The sequence below is a fragment of the Podarcis melisellensis genome (genome assembly GCF_964234715.1).
Source record: "Podarcis melisellensis genome assembly, chromosome: 14".
Classification (NCBI taxonomy): domain Eukaryota; kingdom Metazoa; phylum Chordata; class Lepidosauria; order Squamata; family Lacertidae; genus Podarcis; species Podarcis melisellensis.
The window spans coordinates 37,683,606-37,704,503 of record NC_138546.1 but is presented as its reverse complement, the minus strand read 5'-3'; the positions used below and the strand labels follow the sequence as shown (position 1 = coordinate 37,704,503).

Genomic DNA, 20,898 nt, shown 5'->3' with positions numbered 1-20,898 from the left:
CTGGTTTGCCAGAAGTAGCTTAGTCCTGCTGGCCACATGACCCGGAAGCTGTACGCCGGCTCCCTCAGCCAGTAAAGTGAGATGAGCGCCGCAACCCCAGAGTCAGCCACGACTGGACCTAAATGGTCAGGTGTCCCTTTACCTTTAATAGAACGCAATAGTTACACTGTGGGTCAACCTTTTTTTATGGACTGTACTACTTCAGACTAGGGATGGTTTCTCAAAGTTTGTCATTTTTCCAGTGTTAGGTTCAGTGCTCCACATTCCCTCGTTTGTTTGAGGGTGCCTCTTTTTCTTTTTTTAAAGTTCTCATGAAAATGTGTCAGCATTTTAGTACAAATTTTCATAATATACACATGTTTGTATGCAGTTTTGCCAGGTACACACCTTTTTGCATTTCTCTGTGCTATTTTTAAAAATAATACATGGATTTTCATGCACACTCTTCCCCCAGCACATCCATTTCTGTACACAACAAATGGTTGCAAATTTCAGAAATGTGCAAATTTCAACAGATTGCTGTGTTTCAGTTGGAATATTGTTCCAGAAAGCATGAATTTGGTGGGGTTGCTTTTAAATGCAAACTGAACTCAATTTCTCCCCTGCAGGTTATTCCATATATATATATATATATATATATATATATATATATATTCCCACAGAAAGCTAGCACATCAGAGAGAACCATTCTCCTAGCTCAGCCTTCTCTGTCTAATATTTAGGGTCAAATGACAAATTATGCTAAATGTGTTTCTTTCCACCCCTCTCTCTTTAACTAAAAGCAGCCACAGGGATGGGGAGGGTGACCTAGATCAGCACAGCAGCACAAGGGGCGGGGGCGGGTTTAACCCTTTCCTTATGCATCCACTTCCTGCTGAAAGATCCCAAAAAGCTGCTTTGGGGGAGCATTTTCAAAAGAGAAACACTGCTGTTAGGTTGCTGTTTTCTTAAAAAGAGAGAGAGAGAGAGAAGGAGAACCCCAGTCACAAAATTCAAAGATAGGTTTAGCATCACATGGAGTTTGACCCACATTTGCTACATGCCAATAAATAAATGGGACTTAAAAAATGATTCAACTTAGAGAGATTGTACCCAACAATAAGAAAACAAAGGGCAAGATTTCCCCCCAAACCATGTATTTAAATGCTTCTAACTATGAAACGAGGGATGCGGGTGGTGCTGTGGGTTAAACTACAGAGCCTAGGGCTTGCCGATCAGAAGGTCAGCGGTTCGAATCCCCGCAACGGGGTGAGCTTCCGTTGCTCACTCCCTGCTCCTGCCAACCTAGCAGTTCGAAAGCACGTAAAAGTGCAAGTAGATAAATAGGTACCGCTCCGGCAGGAAGGTAAACGGCATTTCCGTGCACTGCTCTGGTTCGCCAGAAGTGGCTTAGTCATGCTGGCCACATGACCCAGAAGCTGTATGCCGGCTCCCTTGGCCAATAAAGCGAGATGAGCGCCGCAACCCCAGAGTCGGTCACAACTGGACCTAATGGTCAGGGGTCCCTTTACCTTTACCTAACTATGAAACTATAGATACCAATTGCAACCCAGATCATTTTTAAAAGATGTGTTATTTAGTGCTACCTTTGAAAATCTAGTTCTTCCTGTAGTTCCAGGATGGGAATCTGTGGCCCTCCAGATGTTGCTAGATTCCAGCTGCCAACATCCCTGACTTGGGATGCTGGCTGGGATTGATGGGACTCCAGAAATATCTGAAAGGCTGTGAGTTCCCCAACCCTGGTAGGGCATGTCATTTTAGAGGGTGAAACTTAATTTTTGCTCCACCCCCCCAGGTATGGGTGTGAGGAATTAAAATCTGCTATTATTACTGTCATCAGACAACATATAAAATTATTATTATTATTATTATTATTATTATTATTATTATTATTATTAGGCTTGGTAAGTCTATGTTTGGTGAAGAAGCACATAAACTGCTTTCAGAAAACCAAAGAATTTTAATGTTACCTTCTGAAAATGTTGCGTATTATCATCATTGATGATGATAATAATCTGCAAGTACTTGGAAACCGTTTTTAATGATTTCCATGCAACTGTACACACATTTTACTTACCAAGCAAAACTAAACTATATTATTTTAGCCAGAATGTCTTTGGAATTCCCAGGTCATGCTGCAACTTTTTAGCAACCCTCTTTTGGGGAATTTGAAAGCTGAAGAACTCATCACGCCCTACTGCGCTAGCTCATTTTGCAAGGACTGAAATTTAAGCAAAGAAATTTAGGTCAACCAGTCATATGAGTTTTAACTGCGTAAGTTTGCATGGGTAAAAAAGAGTATCTCCAAAGGGGGGGAAATCTTTAGATGATGTCACTACAGGCATCATTCTGCAAGTAGTGCGTTGTGTCATATTTAATAGAGATTTCATCAGGCAAGGCCTCCTTCCACCTGCCTTGCCCCCCCCCTAGTCTCTGCTTCTCAATTTATACTGTATTATTTTATGTACTGTGGCTTGCTGTTGTTTTATTGACTATAGTTTAGAAATTATTTATTGTAACTGTTGAGTGGATTTCTTTTTAACTTTTATATGTTGACATTATTATTTTATACTGTTCCAATGATTGTTGAATGTTACTTTTTTGGTGTAGGTTGCTTATTTTAAAGTTTTGTTTTATTACCACATTTTTGTATTGCATTAGATTGTTATAAGGTGTACATTTTTGGTTTCTTCAGCTTGTAAACCGCCTTAAGTATTGTAAGATAGAAAGACGGTATACAAATTATAAATGATGATGATAGTAAGTCGCAGGTGAGCTTGGCATCTACAGTGAGCAATCGCTGATAGGAATGTTATGATTCCGAATAAGTTACATTACCATTCTCAGACACTCACTCATTCTCACACAGACAAATACAGCCCACGCTGGTTAGGGAAAAAAGTGTTTCCTGAGGGCCAGAGACAGAGGTTGAAGGGCCACATTTGACCCTACCCCTGAAAGAGGCCTTCATGCACACTGTTTCTTCCCATTGCTATTTTTCAAAAGAAAAAAAGAAAAAAAGGGCCAGAATTCACCATCAACACTTCCTGTTTTTGTCTTAGAATGGCAATGGTGCTCACCTGAGATGCACCGGAACTGGGAACTGGTGAGTTCTGACCCCCCCCCCAAAAAAACCCTTCCCATCCCCCATACCGAGTAGTAAAAAGGTACACATTGTGGTAATTAATAGTAAAACAGAAGGAAAATGGGGGGCGGGATATTGGGACAGCGGAGGAATGATCATTTGCAGAAAGCAACAAAATTCCTTTGTGTTTAAAAGCAATCTCCGTGACTGACACCTCCACTCCCTGTTTATGGCAGCCCGCTGTACCTTGTGTACAGTTGCACAGAAAAAGGAATGCAAGCAAGCGTAATAATAATAATAATAATAATAATAATAATTTATTTATATCCCGCCCATCTGGCTGGGCCTCCCCAGCCACTCTGGGCAGCTCCCAACAGAATACCAAAAACACGATAAAAGATCAAACATTAAAAACTTCCCTAAATAGGGCTGCTTTCAGATGTCTTCTAAAAGTCAGATAGTTGTTTATTTCCTTGACATCTGATGGGAGGGCGTTCCACAGAGCGGGCACCACTACCGAGAAGGCCCTTTGCCTGGTTTCCCTCACTTCCACAAGATGGGGTACACTATCAAAGGAAAAGTATACCTCTTAGAAATTGATTGGTAGCTTTTTTATTGATACAAGTACCAGCCCTTTAAGAAAGCAGGAGCTTCCATCTTCAACATCATCAACAACAACCTTTGGTTACTCTAGAGAAAGGAGAGCATTGGACAGTATATATAAAAGTATATTATTATTATTATTATTATTATTATTATTATTATTATTATTATTTTGCCATTTATCTGAAGATCCCAAGGCGGTTTGCAACAGAAAAATACGGAATGAGAATACAAAATAAAACAAAAACAAACCAATAACCCTCTTCCCACAAACACATTTGAAAAGCCATAGACCTGGTTATAGAGAAACATTTTTGTCTGGTGCCTAAAGATATATAAGAAAGGTGCTAGACCAGCCTCCCTGAGCTGAGTATTTCACAAATGGGGAGCCACTGCAGAAAAGGCCCATTCTTATGTTGCCAGCTGCCAGAGACACATGAAGAAGGTTCTCAGGTGATGAGTGTAAGATCTGGGTTGGTTCATATGAAAAATAAAAGTAGATTCCAGGTTTCAGCAATGGTATTAAAGGTGAATCTCAAAAAAGTTTAAAGGTTATGGATGGAGGAACACTTCGTAGGAGTGGTTCATTTAAAAAACGTTCATTTAAAAAACGTTAAGTAAATCAATAAGTGAACATTGCAAAAACTAAGAAATGTACCTGAGAAAAAGCAATCCGTTTCCTGAGAATTTACAACACATGCATCGCAACACACACTGAGAACTGAGCTCTGAGAGTCATTTTGCTTTAGATAGCCGGTTAGCCCAGCAGTTGGCATACTTCTGATAGAGCCGCAGAAAGTCATAAATTTTCTTTATAAGGTTCATCTAAGTGGGATGGGGGGTGGGGGAGAAAGCATGTTGTGTTGAGCCAAGGCCTCGTTGACTTCACGAGATGTCAACTATAACTGGAGTTCAATTATATTACCTCACTGCACTCCTGAAAGATGCCGTACTTTCCATAGACTGCGGTGTGTTCAACAGCCCCAGAAGATCAGAGTTAGATCAGCATTCCATAAATAGAGATAGTCCGCAAAGAGGCGTCCCAGCAAAAATTGTAAGGGGGATGGTTTTTGAAGGCAGTTGTCCAAACAGATACATCAAGATGCAATCTAATATTCTTTCAGATAACCTTCACTTATTTCATGGGCTTTTACTTTCTTTCTCCATTCATCAAATTTCATCACTTCCTTGCACTTTTTGTTTGATTTGTTAGGCTTGGGTTAAGCTGTATCCCTGTCTGCTTACAGGCACGAACCTCTATATAGGATTGCAAGAATGCTAAATACAAAAGGTATCCATTTGCTAGATAGCGGGCCAGATTACTGAATATTCAGCTGATGTTGTAGGATAGTTGTGTGGCTAAAGACTTCAGTGCCTAAGTAAGAAACCCCTGTTTACTAACCATTCCCTCCTTGTTTTTTATAGTGTCTGGATCCTGTGTATTTGTTGATACATCTCTTATTTGCTGTCATATTATATTCACTTTTGACCAGGGTGGATTTGATTTAAATCACAATTTAAATCTCTAGTCAGTAAGACTTGATTTAAATCATTTTTTTTACAGAAAGACTCATTCTTGCTGGTATAATCTTAATATTGACAACCAGATGAAGGTTTCATTTTTGGAGTAATAAATTTTCAGAGTAGTTTTTACAATTCTATCAAAAATTACTGATTTGGTTATACTATTAGAAATACATAGAGAGATAATTATGAAATTATTGTGAGGTTTAAGAAGTTAACTGCTTATATTTGGACAACTTTTTTGCTGTACTTTATTGGAAGGAGAAAAATAATCATTTCCTTAATAACAATTTAAACAATTTATTTAACTAAAATAATAGCATTATAGCATATGTATCCATGTTTGTTAACTGATGTGGTTAAATTTTTTTTTTTAAACAACAACTTAGACTGAGTTTTAGCACACATGAAAAACTTAAAACAAATCCTTCTTTCCTGATGAATAGCCTTTGGACTATAATGTAACTTAAATAGAAAACTATCTTTAGAAAGATTTTTCCTCCGAAAGCATTTTATTTTAAAAATCCAATTTAAATTAAAAAAAAAAACGGATTTAAATAAAAAAAAACCCGACATTTTTTTTTAAAAAAACCCCCACAGATTTTTATCCACCCTACTTTTGACTGGAAGCTACAACAGCAGTAACAATAAATTCTTTTGGGAGTCTGCCTCTGGAAACCTTCGAAACCCCCTTTTAAAAAGCAGCAGCACTTACCAGATTGGTATGAATGGTGGCAATGGCAGCTGTCAGTCTTTCCCATTGTTTGAGGACGATGTGGAAACAATGACAAGGCAGGCAGACTGGTACTCCAAAGTGCTTGGCTGTGATTCAGAGGTACACCAGTACCCAGAACTGCTAGCCATTCCCCCCACTCATTTTCAGCCACTTTTTCAGTTTCCCCGCTCTCTTTTTGGGGGGCTGTTTTTGCCCTCTTTATGCCTTTCTGCAGATTAAACTGATGTATTTAATTCCCCCCCTCACCTCGCATTTACACAGTCGTGCATGAGTTGAACACATGGCAAGTGGGGAGATGTCTGTATTCCACCCCTGCCCCCTCTTTTCTTGACCCTCCCACCCCAAACCCTCAGTATCTTGCCACTGAGCACGCTCAGTTCTCATTGGCCTCTCCCCCCCACCTCTAAGGGGAGGGGGCTCCCATTTCCTTCCCCTACTTCCACATATATTGGGAATCCCTCCAGCAGGTCGATATTTCCATTTCGTTTCCTTAATGGGGGCATTTTGCTGCATCGCCATTATAACTTTACTGCGGAGTCGACCATCAGTATATACGATGCAATTTAAAGACATAATGGCTGTGTGTCCCACCTCACAGAAGGCATTCCTCCATTTGAAGGACTGTCCCGTCTGTCCAATTTAAACATAAATAACCCTAAGGAGGGAGAGTGAGGGCACTGAAACTGCCCACCAACAGGAGTAGCTCCATCTGCTCCATCTGCACCACACATTTAAAGCAGTATCATTCCACTTTAAACAGTCATGGCTTCCCCTCATAATCCTGGGTTCTGTGGTTTGTCAAAGATGCTGAGGGTAGTTAAAAGACCCCTACTCCCTTCAAAGAGTGACATTTCCAAGAGTGGTTTAATATCAGTCCTTCTTCCTAGGGAATTCTGGGAATTGACATAACTTGCTACAACAATTGATTATTTTCTTTGTTTCAAATATTAACTTATGGCCTTTTATGGATGCTTCTTCCAAATGCTCAAATACCACTGGATATACTAACTCAGTAACCCTTACAACAGCCCTGTGAGGTAGTCAAGAACGAGTACAGTGGAACCTCGGGTTGCGGACATAATTTGTGATGGAGGCACGTCCGCAACTCACAGCGTTCGCATCCTGAAGTGCCGCGTCTGTGCCGGCACGATTTGGCACTTCTGCGCATGCACAAGTGGCAAAACCCGGAAGTAACCCTTTCCGGTACTTCCAGGTTTCCCACGGTCCGCAACCCGAAAACACGTAACCTGAAGTGTCCGTAACATGAGGTATGACTGTACTACCCCAACATTGGGGGCTTTTTTTTGGCCAAAATTCACCAGAACTAAGTCCTGGAACCTCTCAGGTGAGCGCCATTGTCATTCTAAGAGAACGAGGGAGGCGTTCATGGTGAGTCCCGGCACCTCTTTTTCTAGAAAAATAGCACATTAGAGATGGGAGGCTTGGAAGAAGATTGGAAGAAGTTTAAAGTTTATTTACAGAAACATTGTAAAATTAAGGAATGTTAGAAGGCTGTCGGAATGAAGTTATGTGGTTTTAGCAGAAATTTTATAAAAGATTAAGAAAAAATAGATTGTTAATTGGTGAGAATGTAAAGTTACATTATATAAAGATAAATTATTAGGATAAAAGCAAAGATGGAAAGGATTTGCTGAAATAGCTAATTGAACTAGAACACAAAAAAGGGAGGTGTGAGGAGGTCAAGGAAACAAGCAAATGAAAGATAAGTTATGGAAAGATTGATTTATTTTTTTTCCCCTCTTAATTGTTTTTATTTCTCTGTGTTTTTGCTCTTTTTTTCTTTTTAATTTTGTAATCTTTCAAAACCTTAATAAATATTATTTTTTTAAAAAAAAAGAGATGGGAGGCTTGAGGGACAAAGCATTCGCAATTGAAGCAACTGCGTATTATTTCATTGTTCAGTCCTCCTTCCCTTTTGCTTTCCCTGTTTGTTTCCCCTGTGTATGTCTTTAGATTGTAAGCAAATTAGGGCATGGACCTGTCCTTTTGTAATGTTTAAAGTGCCACTCTCACTGGTGGCGCTATATAAATTAGGAAATTAGTAAGTTATAATGCCATCGAACAAGTTTCTACCAAAGCTAAGGTTTGAATCAAAGGCTTCTTGGTTCACACCTCTACCTTTGGGATGAAAGCAGATACTTCTATACAGGCAAATGTCACTGTAAGTTTTGTTCTGGCCCGCTTAATTTAAACAAAGACAGCTTTGTAGTCGGCATTCAGGGTGGCGATAAAGAGGTAGATCAGTCCCAGAGCAAAACTCGACCAACAGGACAGCTGGCAGATTTGTGGAAAGCAGACCGTTATCAGAACTCATCTGTCTCTGGATTAAGGTAGAAATTCTTTCTCAAGTGCAGTTTAGGTCATTAGAACATCTAAATGCCAAATTCTCTACTCTGTGTACATGATGGGAACGAGAGAGTGATTTATAGCTTCTGCTAATAGACTGGCGAGCTTGGTACCAGCCGGCCTGTAAACAAGAGAGGGTGTTTTTCCTTTCCTTCCAGGAATCTAATTTCTTGGGTGCCATTATCCATTCAAAATATTTCCTCTGGCTGCTCTAAAATCTTCTTCCCTCCCCAAAATCCTTTTTCTTCTCACACCCTCTGTTTTAAAAAAATGTACCACCTCACTTGATGACAAAATTTTACGATGACAAAATTTCCCATTTTTCTTCATCTCCCCACAGTGAGATCCGTACTGAACTGGGTCTGGATCAGATCCGAGCTCAGTCGTGCCCCCGGTCCCCTGAGATTAACCTTGGGATCTGCCTGCAAAACGTCAAGAACGGCGGTATAAAATTAAATGGGTCTGTTTATTAGGCAGTTGGCCTCTCTTAGCACACCTCGTGCATTTCCCTGTTGTTTACAACACATCCAGAAGGAGTCCTGAAGCAATTTACAAGAACTTGCAAGATTCAAAAGATAGATAGATGACGTGCAGCAGAATTTCAGTGCCACGGAAAGATTTGGGACACAGTGATGATTGCCAGGGAAGGAGAGGCCAGGATTTGAAGTGAAGCAATAACTGCCCATTAAAAGGCAACCTGGGAGTCTGCTTTTATAACTCAGATCTTCCAAGCGTCCCTACTTTCCATGGACTTACAGAAGCCATCCTGGTTTCTGATTTGATCTCGGAATGTCCCGCTTTACCTTAGGACATCCCTATTTTCATTAGAGAAATGTTGGAGGGTATGGAGTTTTCTGACCCCCGAGCCAAGGAGATAAGTAACTATACAACCTATAGAAGATATCTGAAGGCAGCCCTGTTTAGGGATTTTTTTAAAAATGTTTAATGTTTTATTATGTTTTCATATATGTTGAAGTCACCCAGAATGGTTGGAGCAACCCAGTCAAATGTGTGGGGTAATCATCATCATCAGTAGTTTTTTAAGGGGGGGGATGCAGGGGTACACATACCCCTAAACATTTTGTGAATCCGATGACAGCTTCATTTCCTTTCCAGGTGATTTTCTTGAGTCAAAATGGGAGTACCCCTAAAATTTTATATGTATATTTTTAGAAGAAAGCAATGATAATAATATTAAATAGGGCAGCTGTGTTTTCATCAGAGAAATGTTGAGGGGCATGATAACTGGATCATTGTATTGTTGCAACCTGCCTTGGGAACTTATGGTGAAGGGTGGGTAAGATGTGGCATAATGTCATATGGTGGTAATTCCCTAACACTCTACCCGTGATGTACTCTGAAACATGTTTTTAAACTCAAGGTCTAGATTAGATGATGAAGCCAGTATGCATTTGCAAAATGTAGGATATAATGCCCTGATCCAAATCTGTGTGTACGCTTTTCTGTATGCCAGGATTTCTCCGTTTTAAAATGAAAGGCAGGCAGATATTCACCACCATTGAAATGAATGGAGAAGTCCTGTTGAACATGGAAGATCCATGTTTTGTTAACTTACAGGTTAGTGAAAGTTACACCTTCAAAAGGTGGAGTAGAAGAAAAGAAGCATACAAATTTCTTTGGGGCTACTGTGTTTCTAAAGATAAACTTAAATATATATATATTAAGGTTGGCATTTTGTTTGCCAATACTTTGCACATACTTTGTACATGTCAGCTCCCAAGTAAGACCCATTGAGTTCAATTATACTGAATTAGGCTTAAGTCTATTTATTGCTACTATTTAGGGCTATGGGAAGCTGCCTCATGCAGAGTCACCTCATTGGTCCATCTAACTCAGTACAGTCTAACTCAGCCTTTGCTAACCTGGCCAGGTGCCCCAGAAGTTTGGGGCTCAGTCCCAGCAGGTTGACGAAGGCTGGCCTAGTCTGACTAGTCTTAGGGGTTTCAGAAATCTTTCCCAGCCCATTCCCAGCCCCACAGAGTCTCCTTCTTGGAGATGTCAGGGGCAGCAGAAAGGATCCAGCAGAAACGAAGTCAGTGCTCTCCCACTGAACTTCAGTCCTTCCCCAAAATTAAAATATGGAAAAAGAGAGCTGTCTCTGTTTAAATCAAGCGGGCCACTCTCATGCACATTATCTCAAGTGGACGCAGGAAGCTGCCATTTTGGCAGACCATTCTTCCATCCAGTATTGTCTACTCCAGGGAGGAAGCACTGTGATGCCCTCCAGATGCTGTTGAACTCCAATTCCCATTAGCCACAGCCAGTTTGGCAAATGATCAGGGATTATGGGAGTTGTAGTTCAGGAACATCTGGAGGGCACCACACTGGCTATCTGGTCTACCCTGATTGGCTGTGGCTGGTTTCGGACAGAATGTCTTTCCTAGCCATGCCTGGAGATGCTAGAATCGAACCTGGGACTTTCTGCATGCAATGCAGATGTTCTGCCCCTGAGCGATGACCCTTCTCTTGGCTTCCCTGGAACCTTTGTGCCTCCAGATGTTGCTGAACTACAACTCCCATCCTCCCTGTGCATTGACCATGCTGGCTGGGGTTGATGGAAGTTGGAGCCCAACAACTTCTGAAGAATCACACTCACCTTCGCTCCTCTTTCTGAAGAGCTGTATGGTGCAAGTTGATTTCAAAAGTAAAGAACCTTAAGAAAAGAGAGCGACGTTGAAGGAGAATGGAAAGTTACTCATCAAAAGCCAGCGGCAGTCAGACTGCACATCGTCCCTTGGTCACTGTGTTCTCCATTATGGTGAGATGTTTCGTATTTCTGTGTAAATCATAGTAACTGTTACTAAAGGTGCACCTATACTTAAAAATTAGCAAGTGCAAGTTGTATGCAAATCAGTGGCCTCTTTAGTCCTCTTTTTTGTGATCTGCAAGTGGTCATCCTGTAGTTCATTCTTGCCTGATACAACTCTATCACACACTTTTACTGGTTCCATATTTTCAGTTTTTCCTTTAACTAGTTCAAAATCAGCTTGCTTGACTCTAGAATGTATTCAACCTCAAACCTTTTCCAGCAGAAAAACGTCTCGGTTGCCATCACTTACTTCAGTATGCCATGGACCTATTTAGCCTCGCATGTAAAAAAGCAAATAGAGATTTCTTCCCTACCACAACTAGCTCAGAATAGCTAAGTTTAAAGGTTTTCTCCACTTCCCAATTTTTATTTTTTTAAAAAAACTCCTCTCCTAAAATGGAGATTTTATTTGAATGGTCAACTCCTTAAGGCCAAGGTTAAAAGCTGTTCCCCTTCCCAAAGTTTCTAGTCATTGGAAAGGAATGCTGCCTGCTTGAAAATTAACATGGTGGCATTGCATCATTAGAGGCAATTATTAAAAATCTGTTGTGCTCATCCTCAGGAGAATATGTGTGTGTTTTTTCTGTTTTACATTGTGTAATGTAAACTGCAAAAAATATATTGCGTAAGTCTCTAACGTTGTTGATGATATCTTGTGCATATACTCTGTGCGGTTGAGTTTAAAATATATGGAGTTGCATAAGATATAGTGCATGATCCAGTTCAGATGTAGGTTTTCTTTTTGCCCGAGAGCTAAGGTCACATCTGCACTCCTATACCTCTTTAACAGTCATGGCTCTCTCTGGGAAATGTAGTTTGCTAAAGGTGCTGGGAATTGTAGCTGTGTGAGGGGTCTCTTAACAACTCTAAGCACCCTTAGCAAAGTACAGTCCCCCTTTGGAGGGGGGAGCCATATCTGTTTAAAGTTGTATAAGAATGCTTGACAGGTAAACTATGGATGTGACCTAAATCAGCTGAAACCACAGAAGATCTTGTCCTCCTGCAAGATCTGAAGCTGCGTTTTAAGATGAGGTTTCTGATGCTAATGCATTACCTACACATTGGCCAGAATGCTCAATTGCAATACAAATTTCTCTCTCTCTCTCTTCACTTAAATAGAGCAAATAGAGTCCAGAGGGAAAATAAAGATTCATAACACTTTACTAAGTAAACTGAACAAAAACCGTGTAATGTCTGTGGAGAAAACAACAGAGAGGTTTTGTCTTTGTTACTTGCACATAGCAGGAAGACATTGACCTAAACATACAGAGTTAAACACCCTCAGAACTGTGCAGCCAATTGGAGCATGTGCTTCCTTAGTGATGATCACACCGCTGTGTTTGGTTACTAAAGGCTATTTCCACCACCATTGCTGCTCTTCATTGACTGACTCACTAAGAAAAGAATTAACCCTTAAGCTACACATGGAATGATCTCTGTTGTACTTCCAACATCTCTTTCTGTCCATGAGGCTCGAAAGCAATTTAAGCATCATGTACAAAAGCACTATAAGCCTTAGGGATGATGCGCCACTAACAATCAAATCCTAAATCTCTAAGGGCTATAGCATGCATGGTTTTCTTTGCATTATACATCAGTGTATACATTACAGTACATAGGAAGTCCAAATTTTAGTCAGTGTTTACGCTCACCTTTTGGAAATCCGAGATCAAATTCATGAGCGCTCAAAAACAGATAATTATTCCCACACTTTTTGGACATAGGCTGCATTCAAATGGCAGTTTATTCCGTTTTCCTGACGCTTCCCCACTCTTAATTTCTGCATTCTGTTTGAGGTTTCACATGACATTGAATGCTAGCCCCAGAAATACAGCCCAAGTGTAACACTAATTTTCATGTTATTTGCTTCTAGAAAAAATCTGTTTGCTAATAACGTGGCAATGAGTGCTAAACTTGAGCTGCATTCTGCTATCTTTCTGGAACTGGCTTTTATGCCATGTGAAAGCTCAAATAGAAGGCAGAAATTACTGTATTTTTCCCTGTATAAGACTATATTGTTTCATAAATTTTTGAAGTTTAAAAAAAGGGGTCGTCTTATACACGGATAGTGCATAGTGTGCTTTCTTAATTTTGAATCCCCCCAAATAGGGGGCGTCTTATACACGGAAAAATACGGTAACAATCGAGGGAATGCCTGGAAATGGAAAAAATGCCATATGAATGCAACCATATACACATGAATATTGGACCATGATTTAGGGCAAGTGTGAGGAGCCTTTGTCCCTCCAGGTGCTGTTGGACTATAACTCCCATTAGGTCCAATGGCCAGAGATAATGGAACTTATTGTTCAGCAACACCTGGAGGACCAAAGGTTCCCCATACCTGCTTTAAGGGAGAGAGAGTAGGTCAGCGATAGAACAACTGCTTTGCATGCAGAAGGTCCCAGGATTTAACCCTCACTTCTCCAGGTGGGTTGGCAATGTCCCCTGTCTAAAACCCTGGGCAGTCGCTGTCAGTCAATGAGAACCAAAGGGAGCTGATATTGCTGGACTACAGCTCCCATCATCCCTGACGCAGGGATGATGGGAGTTGGAGTTCCACATCTGGATGGTACCACAGGAAATGAGCCATTGCTAATCTGATGACTGATTGAAATGCTTTTTATAGCATAGTATTGGAGACATGCAAACTGACTATCCAAAGTCACAAACTTTTGGGTCTACCCAGGAGAAAAAAAGCAGGAAGGGAATGCTTTTGTTGACTAATGGCCACCAATCTAGACAGCATCTTAAAAAGCAGAGACATCACCTTGCCCACAAAGGTCCGTATAGTTAAAGCTATGGTTTTCCCAGTAGTGATGTATGGAAGTGAGAGCTGGACCACAAAGTAGGCTGATTGCTGAAGAATTGATGCTTTTGAATTCTGGTGCTGGAGGAGACTCTTGAGAGTCCCATGGACTGCAAGAAGATCAAACCTATCAATTCTTAAGGAAATCAGCCCTGAGTGCTCACTGGAAGGACAGATCCTGAAGCTGAGGCTCTAAGACTTTGGCCACCTCATGAGAAGAGAAGACTCCCTGGAAAAGACCCTGATGTTGGGAAAGATGGAGTGCACAAGGAGAAGGGGACGACAGAGGATGAGATGGTTGGATAGTGTTCTCGAAGCTACCAGCATGAGTTTGACCAAACTGTGGGAGGCAGTGGAAGACAGGAATGCCTGACATGCTCTGGTCCATGGGGTCATGAAGAGTCGGACACGACTAAACGACTAAACAACAACAACAAGATGTACAGATGACAACCACATTGGGCAGCCTGAAGTTTCTGGAGAGTTTTCTTTGGCTGTGGAAAGCTGGAATGACACCCATTGGTGCCCAGGCATCTTAGACAGTGTCCCTTGGTTCCTGCCAAGGCAACCTTACACTACTACTGTAATTTTATTTTTATGAGGGTTGTTGGCTTTTGGGGCTTTTTGTGTTGTTTAGCAGGGGTCACCTATTGTCTGAAGGGTGCACTATATGATTTATTTATTTTTGGCCTGTGTTTTATTTTGGGGGTGGGTGGTATATATGTTTTGGTTTATTTTTAGGGGGTTCTGAGCACCACCAGCTTTACTTTTGTGCACTGGGTATTTTGCGGTGTCTGTGACAGTTTCCAAGATCTCCAAACAGGCCCCCAGGTACCAAAAGGTCGAGATGCCCTGGATTGGAACCTTCCTAATAATGAATTGAAAAGAGGAACGCAGTTGCTCGTTCATTGCTCAGCTGTCCCAAGGCAGTCACACAATTTGCCTTTGCTGGGCAGTGGTAGTTTTGGATGTGGGACTTAATGGTTCTCCCGAGAGGCGGTGCTCTTTTGGTGGCAATGTGCATTACTTCACTTGCTTCAAATTGTGGTGGGAAATTGTGACGCTTTGTGGCCCTCCCCTCCTTATTCTGCTGAGTGGGGCCCTGGGCTGCCTGCCCTAAAGGCCTACACCAGGCATAGGCAAACTCTGGCCCTCCAGATGTTTGGGACTACAATTCCCATCATCCCTGACCACTGGTCCTGTTAGCTAGGGATGATGGGAATTGTAGTCCCAAACATCTGGAGGGCCAGAGTTTGCCTATGTCTGGCCTACACTAATGGTGCCACTGCTATTGTTCAGAGTTGGAAGGGACCACGAGTGTCATCTGGTCTCACCCCCTGCAATGCAGGCATCTTTTGCCCAATGTGGGACTTGAACCCACAACCTTGAGACTCATTCCTTTAGCCAGGTATTCTGCTTCTAATGGTGGCAAGTGAAATTACTCTGCAAGTTAAAAAGGAAGGCATGAAGGGGGTGATTCAGTCCCTGTTGGTTGTCCACAGTATCTGGTAGTCCAGGTTACATACTACCTCTGAATACAGAAGCTGCATTCACTCTGGCTCCATCCATTGTAGCTACCCAGCATTGACAGACCAACCCTCCCATTATGGCTAGATGTGCCCAATATGGAGCTTCATAAGGTTCCTTGGAATTTCATACTGGACACCTTGGGGAAGAATGTAGCAGCAGCAGCAGCAGCAATAATAATAATAATAATAAGGTAAAGGTAAAGGGACCCCTGACCATTAGGTCCAGTCATGACCAACTGGGGTTGCGGCACTCATCTCGCTTTATTGGCCGAGGGAGCCGGTGTACAGCTTCCGGGTCATGTGGCCAGCATAACTAAGCCGCTTCTGGCAAACCAGAGCCGCACACAGAAACGCCGTTTACCTTCCCGCCGGAGCGGTACCTATTTATCTACTTGCACTTTGACGTGCTTTCAAACTGCTAGGTTGGCAGGAGCAGGGACAGAGCAACGGGAGCTCACCCCGTCATGGGGATTCGAACTGCCGACCTTCTGACCGGCAAGTCCTAGGCTCTGTGGTTTAACCCACAGCGCCACCTGCGTGCCATTAATAATAATAGTAACAATACTCAAAAGATTTAGAGGACAGGCCCTCCAAGTGTTTCTATTTTCCAGGGACAGTCCTGCATTTACAGAAACCGTCCCAGCTTCTGATTTGATTGCGGAATGTCCTGCTTTTCCTTTGGACAACCCTATTTTCATCGCAGAAATGTTGGAGGGGAAGGAGCTATGCGACCCCCCGGAGTCAAGGAGATAAGTAACTATGCAACCATTAGAAGACATCTGAAGGTAGCCCTGTGTAGGGAAGTTTTTTTTTTAAAAAAAAGTTTAATGTTTTATTATGTTTTTATATATGTTGGAAGCTGCCCAGAGTGGCTGGGGCAACTCAGTCGGATGGGCAGAGTATAACGATGACGATGGAATATGACATCTCTGTTTCCATCAGAGAAACGTTGGAGGATATGTTGTCGCTACCCAGCATTGATAGACCAATCCTCCCATTATCGCTTGATGTGACCACTATGGGACATCACATGGTTCCTTGGAATTTCATATTGGGAACCTTGGGGAAGGATGTAGTAGTAGTAGTAGTAGGAGTAGTAAGGTAAAGGTAAAGGGACCCCTGACCATTAGGTCCAGTCGTGGCCGACTCTGGGGTTGCGGCGCTCATCTCGCTTTACTGGCCGAGGGAGCCGGCATACAGCTTCCGAGTCATGTGCCCAGGATGACTAAGCCGCTTCTGGCGAACCAGGGCAGCGCGCGGAAACGCCATTTACCATCCCGCCGGAGCGGTACCTATTTATCTACTTGCACTTTGACGTGCTTTCGAACTGCTAGGTTGGCAGGAGCAGGGACCGAGCAACGGGAGCTCACCTCGTCGTGGAGATTCGAACCGCCGACCTTCTTATCAGCAAGCCCTAGGCTCTGTGGTTCAACCCACAGCGTTACCCGCGTCCCAGTAGTAGTAGTAGTAATCACAATACTTTGCGAATGGGCCATAGCTTAATGGTAGAATATCTGTTTGGAATGCAGGCGGTCCGGGTTCAATTCCCGGCAACTTCGGGTAGGGCTGGGAGGGGTTCCCTGCCTGAAATCCTGGAGCGTAGCTGCCAATCAGTGCAGACAATACAGAGTTAGATGGCAAGATCCATTCATTTCCCCCACCCTACCCACAACTTTCTTCTTTACGATTAAAGACGATAAGGCAGATTCGCAAGTTTTAATCTGCCAGCTCACTCCATCCTAAAATATACGGCATCAGTTAAGAAATAAACCGCACCAGCGAACTATAAATGAGAAAGGAAGCTGAATTTGGGAGAAGCGGCGCTACCTGTATCCTAGTACAGTGGTACCTCGGGTTACATACGCTTCAGGTTAGATACGCTTCAAGTTACAGACTCCGCTTACCCAGAAATAGTACCTCGGGTTAAGAACTTGGCTTCAGGATAAGAACAGAAATCGTGCGGTGGCGGCGCAGCAGCAGCAGGAGGCCCCATTAGCTAAAGTGGTGCTTCAGGTTATGAACAGTTTCAGGTTAAGAACGGACCTCCAGAACAAATTAAGTACTTAACCCGAGGTACCACTGTACATAATGGATTTGAAGTTAAACGGACACAGTCTCGGAAGAGTCCACCGAGGCAACGCAGTGATGGCGAGGCATGTCCCTTCCCAAACTAATTAAACGGATTGCCTCTGCTCCTCAAGAGCCAAAGAGGGAGAGCAGCCCACACGGCCTGTCGCTATCCCTAAAAATCAACATCCAGTTACTGAAGACGGGATGCATCTCTGGCAATTTGTGCTGTGATCCCAGCGTTACAATGGGTAGCCCCAGCCGCCTACTTTGCAAAAAGAGAGATCCCAGGACTTTCGCTCTGTTGGAGTGTCTGTGTGTAAACAGCAGCAACCTGCACTATAATTTTTTCCTTTTCTTTTTTTTTTAAAAAAAGCAAGTTAATGGATAGCAAGATACACTCATTTTCCGCACCCCACCCACAATTTTCGTCTTTACAATTAAATACGATTAGCTGGCATTCCCTTTAACCGTCAGAGGCGCACAGTGGCAGATCTGTAGCCACAAAAGAGGCACAGTAAATGAGAAGAACATGTTGCTACACTGCATTTGAGAAAGTTTGGCTCCGAGCTATGCACTGATTAATATCAGATCTCCTCCTTTACTCGCCTCTTGACAATCTTGTCACATCTGGCTGACAAATCCTTACAAGCTTATCCAAACCAAGGCAGCCCCAGTCATGCTTGGGGTCTAGCTGGAAGGAAGCGGCAACACCAGCCGCGCACTGATGTGCCATCAGTGAAACTAATGAACCTGACTTCAGTTGCAGGCTCCCGGAACAGTAAAAAGGAGCACAACATGCCTCAAGGTTTTGCAACACAGCGCAGAGTTAGCTCACCAGAAGATAAGACAAACAATCACCTCCCAAGGTTCAAGGAGCCAAAGAACTGCATGATCAAAAAGAGAGAGAGAGAGAGAGAGAGAGAGAGAGAGAGAGAGAGAGAGAGAGAGAGAGAGAGATTGCTAACACACTTTAGCAGCAAGCTCAACCTAAAAAAACAGTGGTACAATTTATAAATCCTGCTCCCCACTTCCACTTTTCAAAAATAACAATTAATGTTCATATTTTACCAGCCTTCCATACCTAACTTGGGTGCTGTTAAGCAGAAACGTATTTTCTCTGTCTCCATAACTAGAAAACAATTGTTTTCCCAAGAATCCAAAGTTATCGAGTGTGGAACACATCTGTATAAAATCGCTCCCCCCCTTTCTTTCTCACAAACATTTTTAATTGCTGGGTAATCGTTTTTATTTTAAAGCAAATGTTTTTTAAAAGGTAAGGAATGGGATGGTGGCAAGAGGCTTGGTGTGTTCACTGAGCAGGAAAGTAAAATTAAATATTTCTCTCGCTATGCCAGCAAGACAGCACAAGAGTCTGTTTTGACAGTTTTGTGATGGTGCTTTTTTACGGAATGAAATGGCAAAGGACAGAAAACCCCAAAAGATACATCGGTGTTTGCCAGTCTGGGATGGATGTAATGATTTAGTCTTCTAGTTCTTCTTGTATTTTAAAAGCACAAACAACAACTTTGTGACAAGGGACTCCCCCCCCCCCAAATGCCTATTTTGCAAGACATGTTATGGTCAGCAATGAACTATATACAGTATACAAAAGGTACACACCGTTGCTGGTCTGATTCCCAAAGAAACTTCCTTTGCAAAATTGCAGTGTCTGGTCTCCTGTGCAATTTTTTTTTTTTACATCACAATAATGATAATGTATTTGCTTAGAGCACTTGACTCAGAACACACTGAAGTCACAAATCATGACTTTTATAGCTATTAATGTACAACCAGGACCTGTACGATTAAACATTGTCAGTTCGTCATGATTTACAGATCCTGATGCTTCAACGGGGGAAAGATTAATTGGCGGTCCGATTCTGCTTTATCACAATGATTTTCCAATAACTTATAGGCAAAGGAAGGCAATCTCATCGTTTAGGATACATTTTGTCCAGAAGGCCAGCGTTTTGTAAGTAAGGTTTGCTGTGCAAAGCACACTTACTTTGAATCAGTTTAAAAAGAAAAGGGGGGGGAAAAGATGAAATAAATCAATGGGGTTATTTCTGTGCAAACCTGCTTAGGCTCAGTCTGTTAAGCAAACAGATAATTCCAAAGCACAAGGTAGCAGTCAAATAAGAAATCGAGTAGTGTGTAGCACCTTGAAATCTTATTGTTTGCTATCCCAGGATAATGAAGCAATTACAGCAAATAGCATTATTTCTATAGCACAAGAGCTTGCAAGCGGGGAAGGGGGAGGTGGGAGGGAAGACAACCCGAATCCATGCACAAACTACAAAAGAACTTTCCTTACCTCCGACATTCTTACGGAGCATGTGTTTTGAGAGCTATAAAACAGTTTCCCATCCCCTCTGCTGTGAGTTGTACAAAGAAGAACCAGGAAACATTCCTGTCTGTACAAGTAAGGGAGGCAGAATCATCACACGCCTTGGTCTTTTTTACCCTTGTCTGAAGCAGAGAGCACCTCCACGCCTGATGTGCGCTTACAGTGAGCACAGGGGAGTGAAATCAGATCCCTCCTCCAGAAACCTACAGTCCTAAGTTGTGACTGCCTCTCTCTCTCACCTCTCCAGGATGCTCCCACCTCAGCGCTCCGGAGGGGAGTGTTTCGGCATGCCCCTCCAGTCACAGGGCAGACCCCTCACAGCTGGCTGGGAGAGGGCATGACACTCATCTTTCACAGAGACTTGATCAAAAGGAGTTAGGGCGACCCCAGGCTCTCCTAATGCAGCGCGGGGAGAGTCTCTCTACCTCTGCTCTTACTGCCTAACTAAGGCATTAAATCAATGCAGCTAACCTAAGGCCTATATTATTATTTTTTGCTCCTGCCCAAGAATGTGAACAACTTTCTGCAAGTAAAGCTTGGTGTGGTGTTCTTTGTTTTTGCTTTTTTTTAATGCGGGGGGCAACACTTTCCACCTTTTTTATTTTTTAGTACAGTGGTACCTCAGGTTAAGTACTGTGGTACCTCAGGTTACATACACTTCGGGTTACATACGCTTCAGGTTACAGACTCCGCTAACCCAGAAATAGTGCTTCAGGTTAAAAACTTTGCTTCAGGATGAGAACAGAAATTGTTCAGGTTAAGAACAGACCTCCGGAACGAATTAAGTACTTAACCCGAGGTACCACTGTACTTAATTCGTTCCGGAGGTCTGTTCTTAACCTGAAACTGTTCTTAACCTGAAGCACTACTTTAGCTAATGGGGCCTCCCGCTGCCGCCACGCCGCCAGAGCACGATTTCTGTTCTCATCCTGAGGTAAAGTTCTTAACCCGAGGTACTATTTCTGGGTTAGTGGAGTCTGTAACCCGAAGCGTACGTA

General features: G+C 42.4%; 1 protein-coding gene across 2 annotated transcripts in view; it reads right to left on the bottom strand.

Annotated features, from left to right (window-relative positions):
• BNC1 (basonuclin zinc finger protein 1) overlaps nucleotides 1-20,273 on the bottom strand; it is a 31,669-nt gene extending 11,396 nt beyond the window's left edge. The window contains exon 1 of one of the 2 annotated variants that reach the window (XM_081888485.1): nucleotides 20,140-20,273. Coding sequence is in view for 1 of the 2 variants with exons in the window: in XM_081888484.1 (XP_081744610.1) it covers nucleotides 19,868-19,876 (9 nt within the window). In the remaining variant the exon portion in view is untranslated. Of the gene's footprint in view, nucleotides 1-19,867; nucleotides 20,117-20,139 lie in introns of those variants that run through there. The other variant, XM_081888484.1, reaches the window with a different exon arrangement.
• Nucleotides 20,274-20,898: the final 625 nt, after the last annotated feature.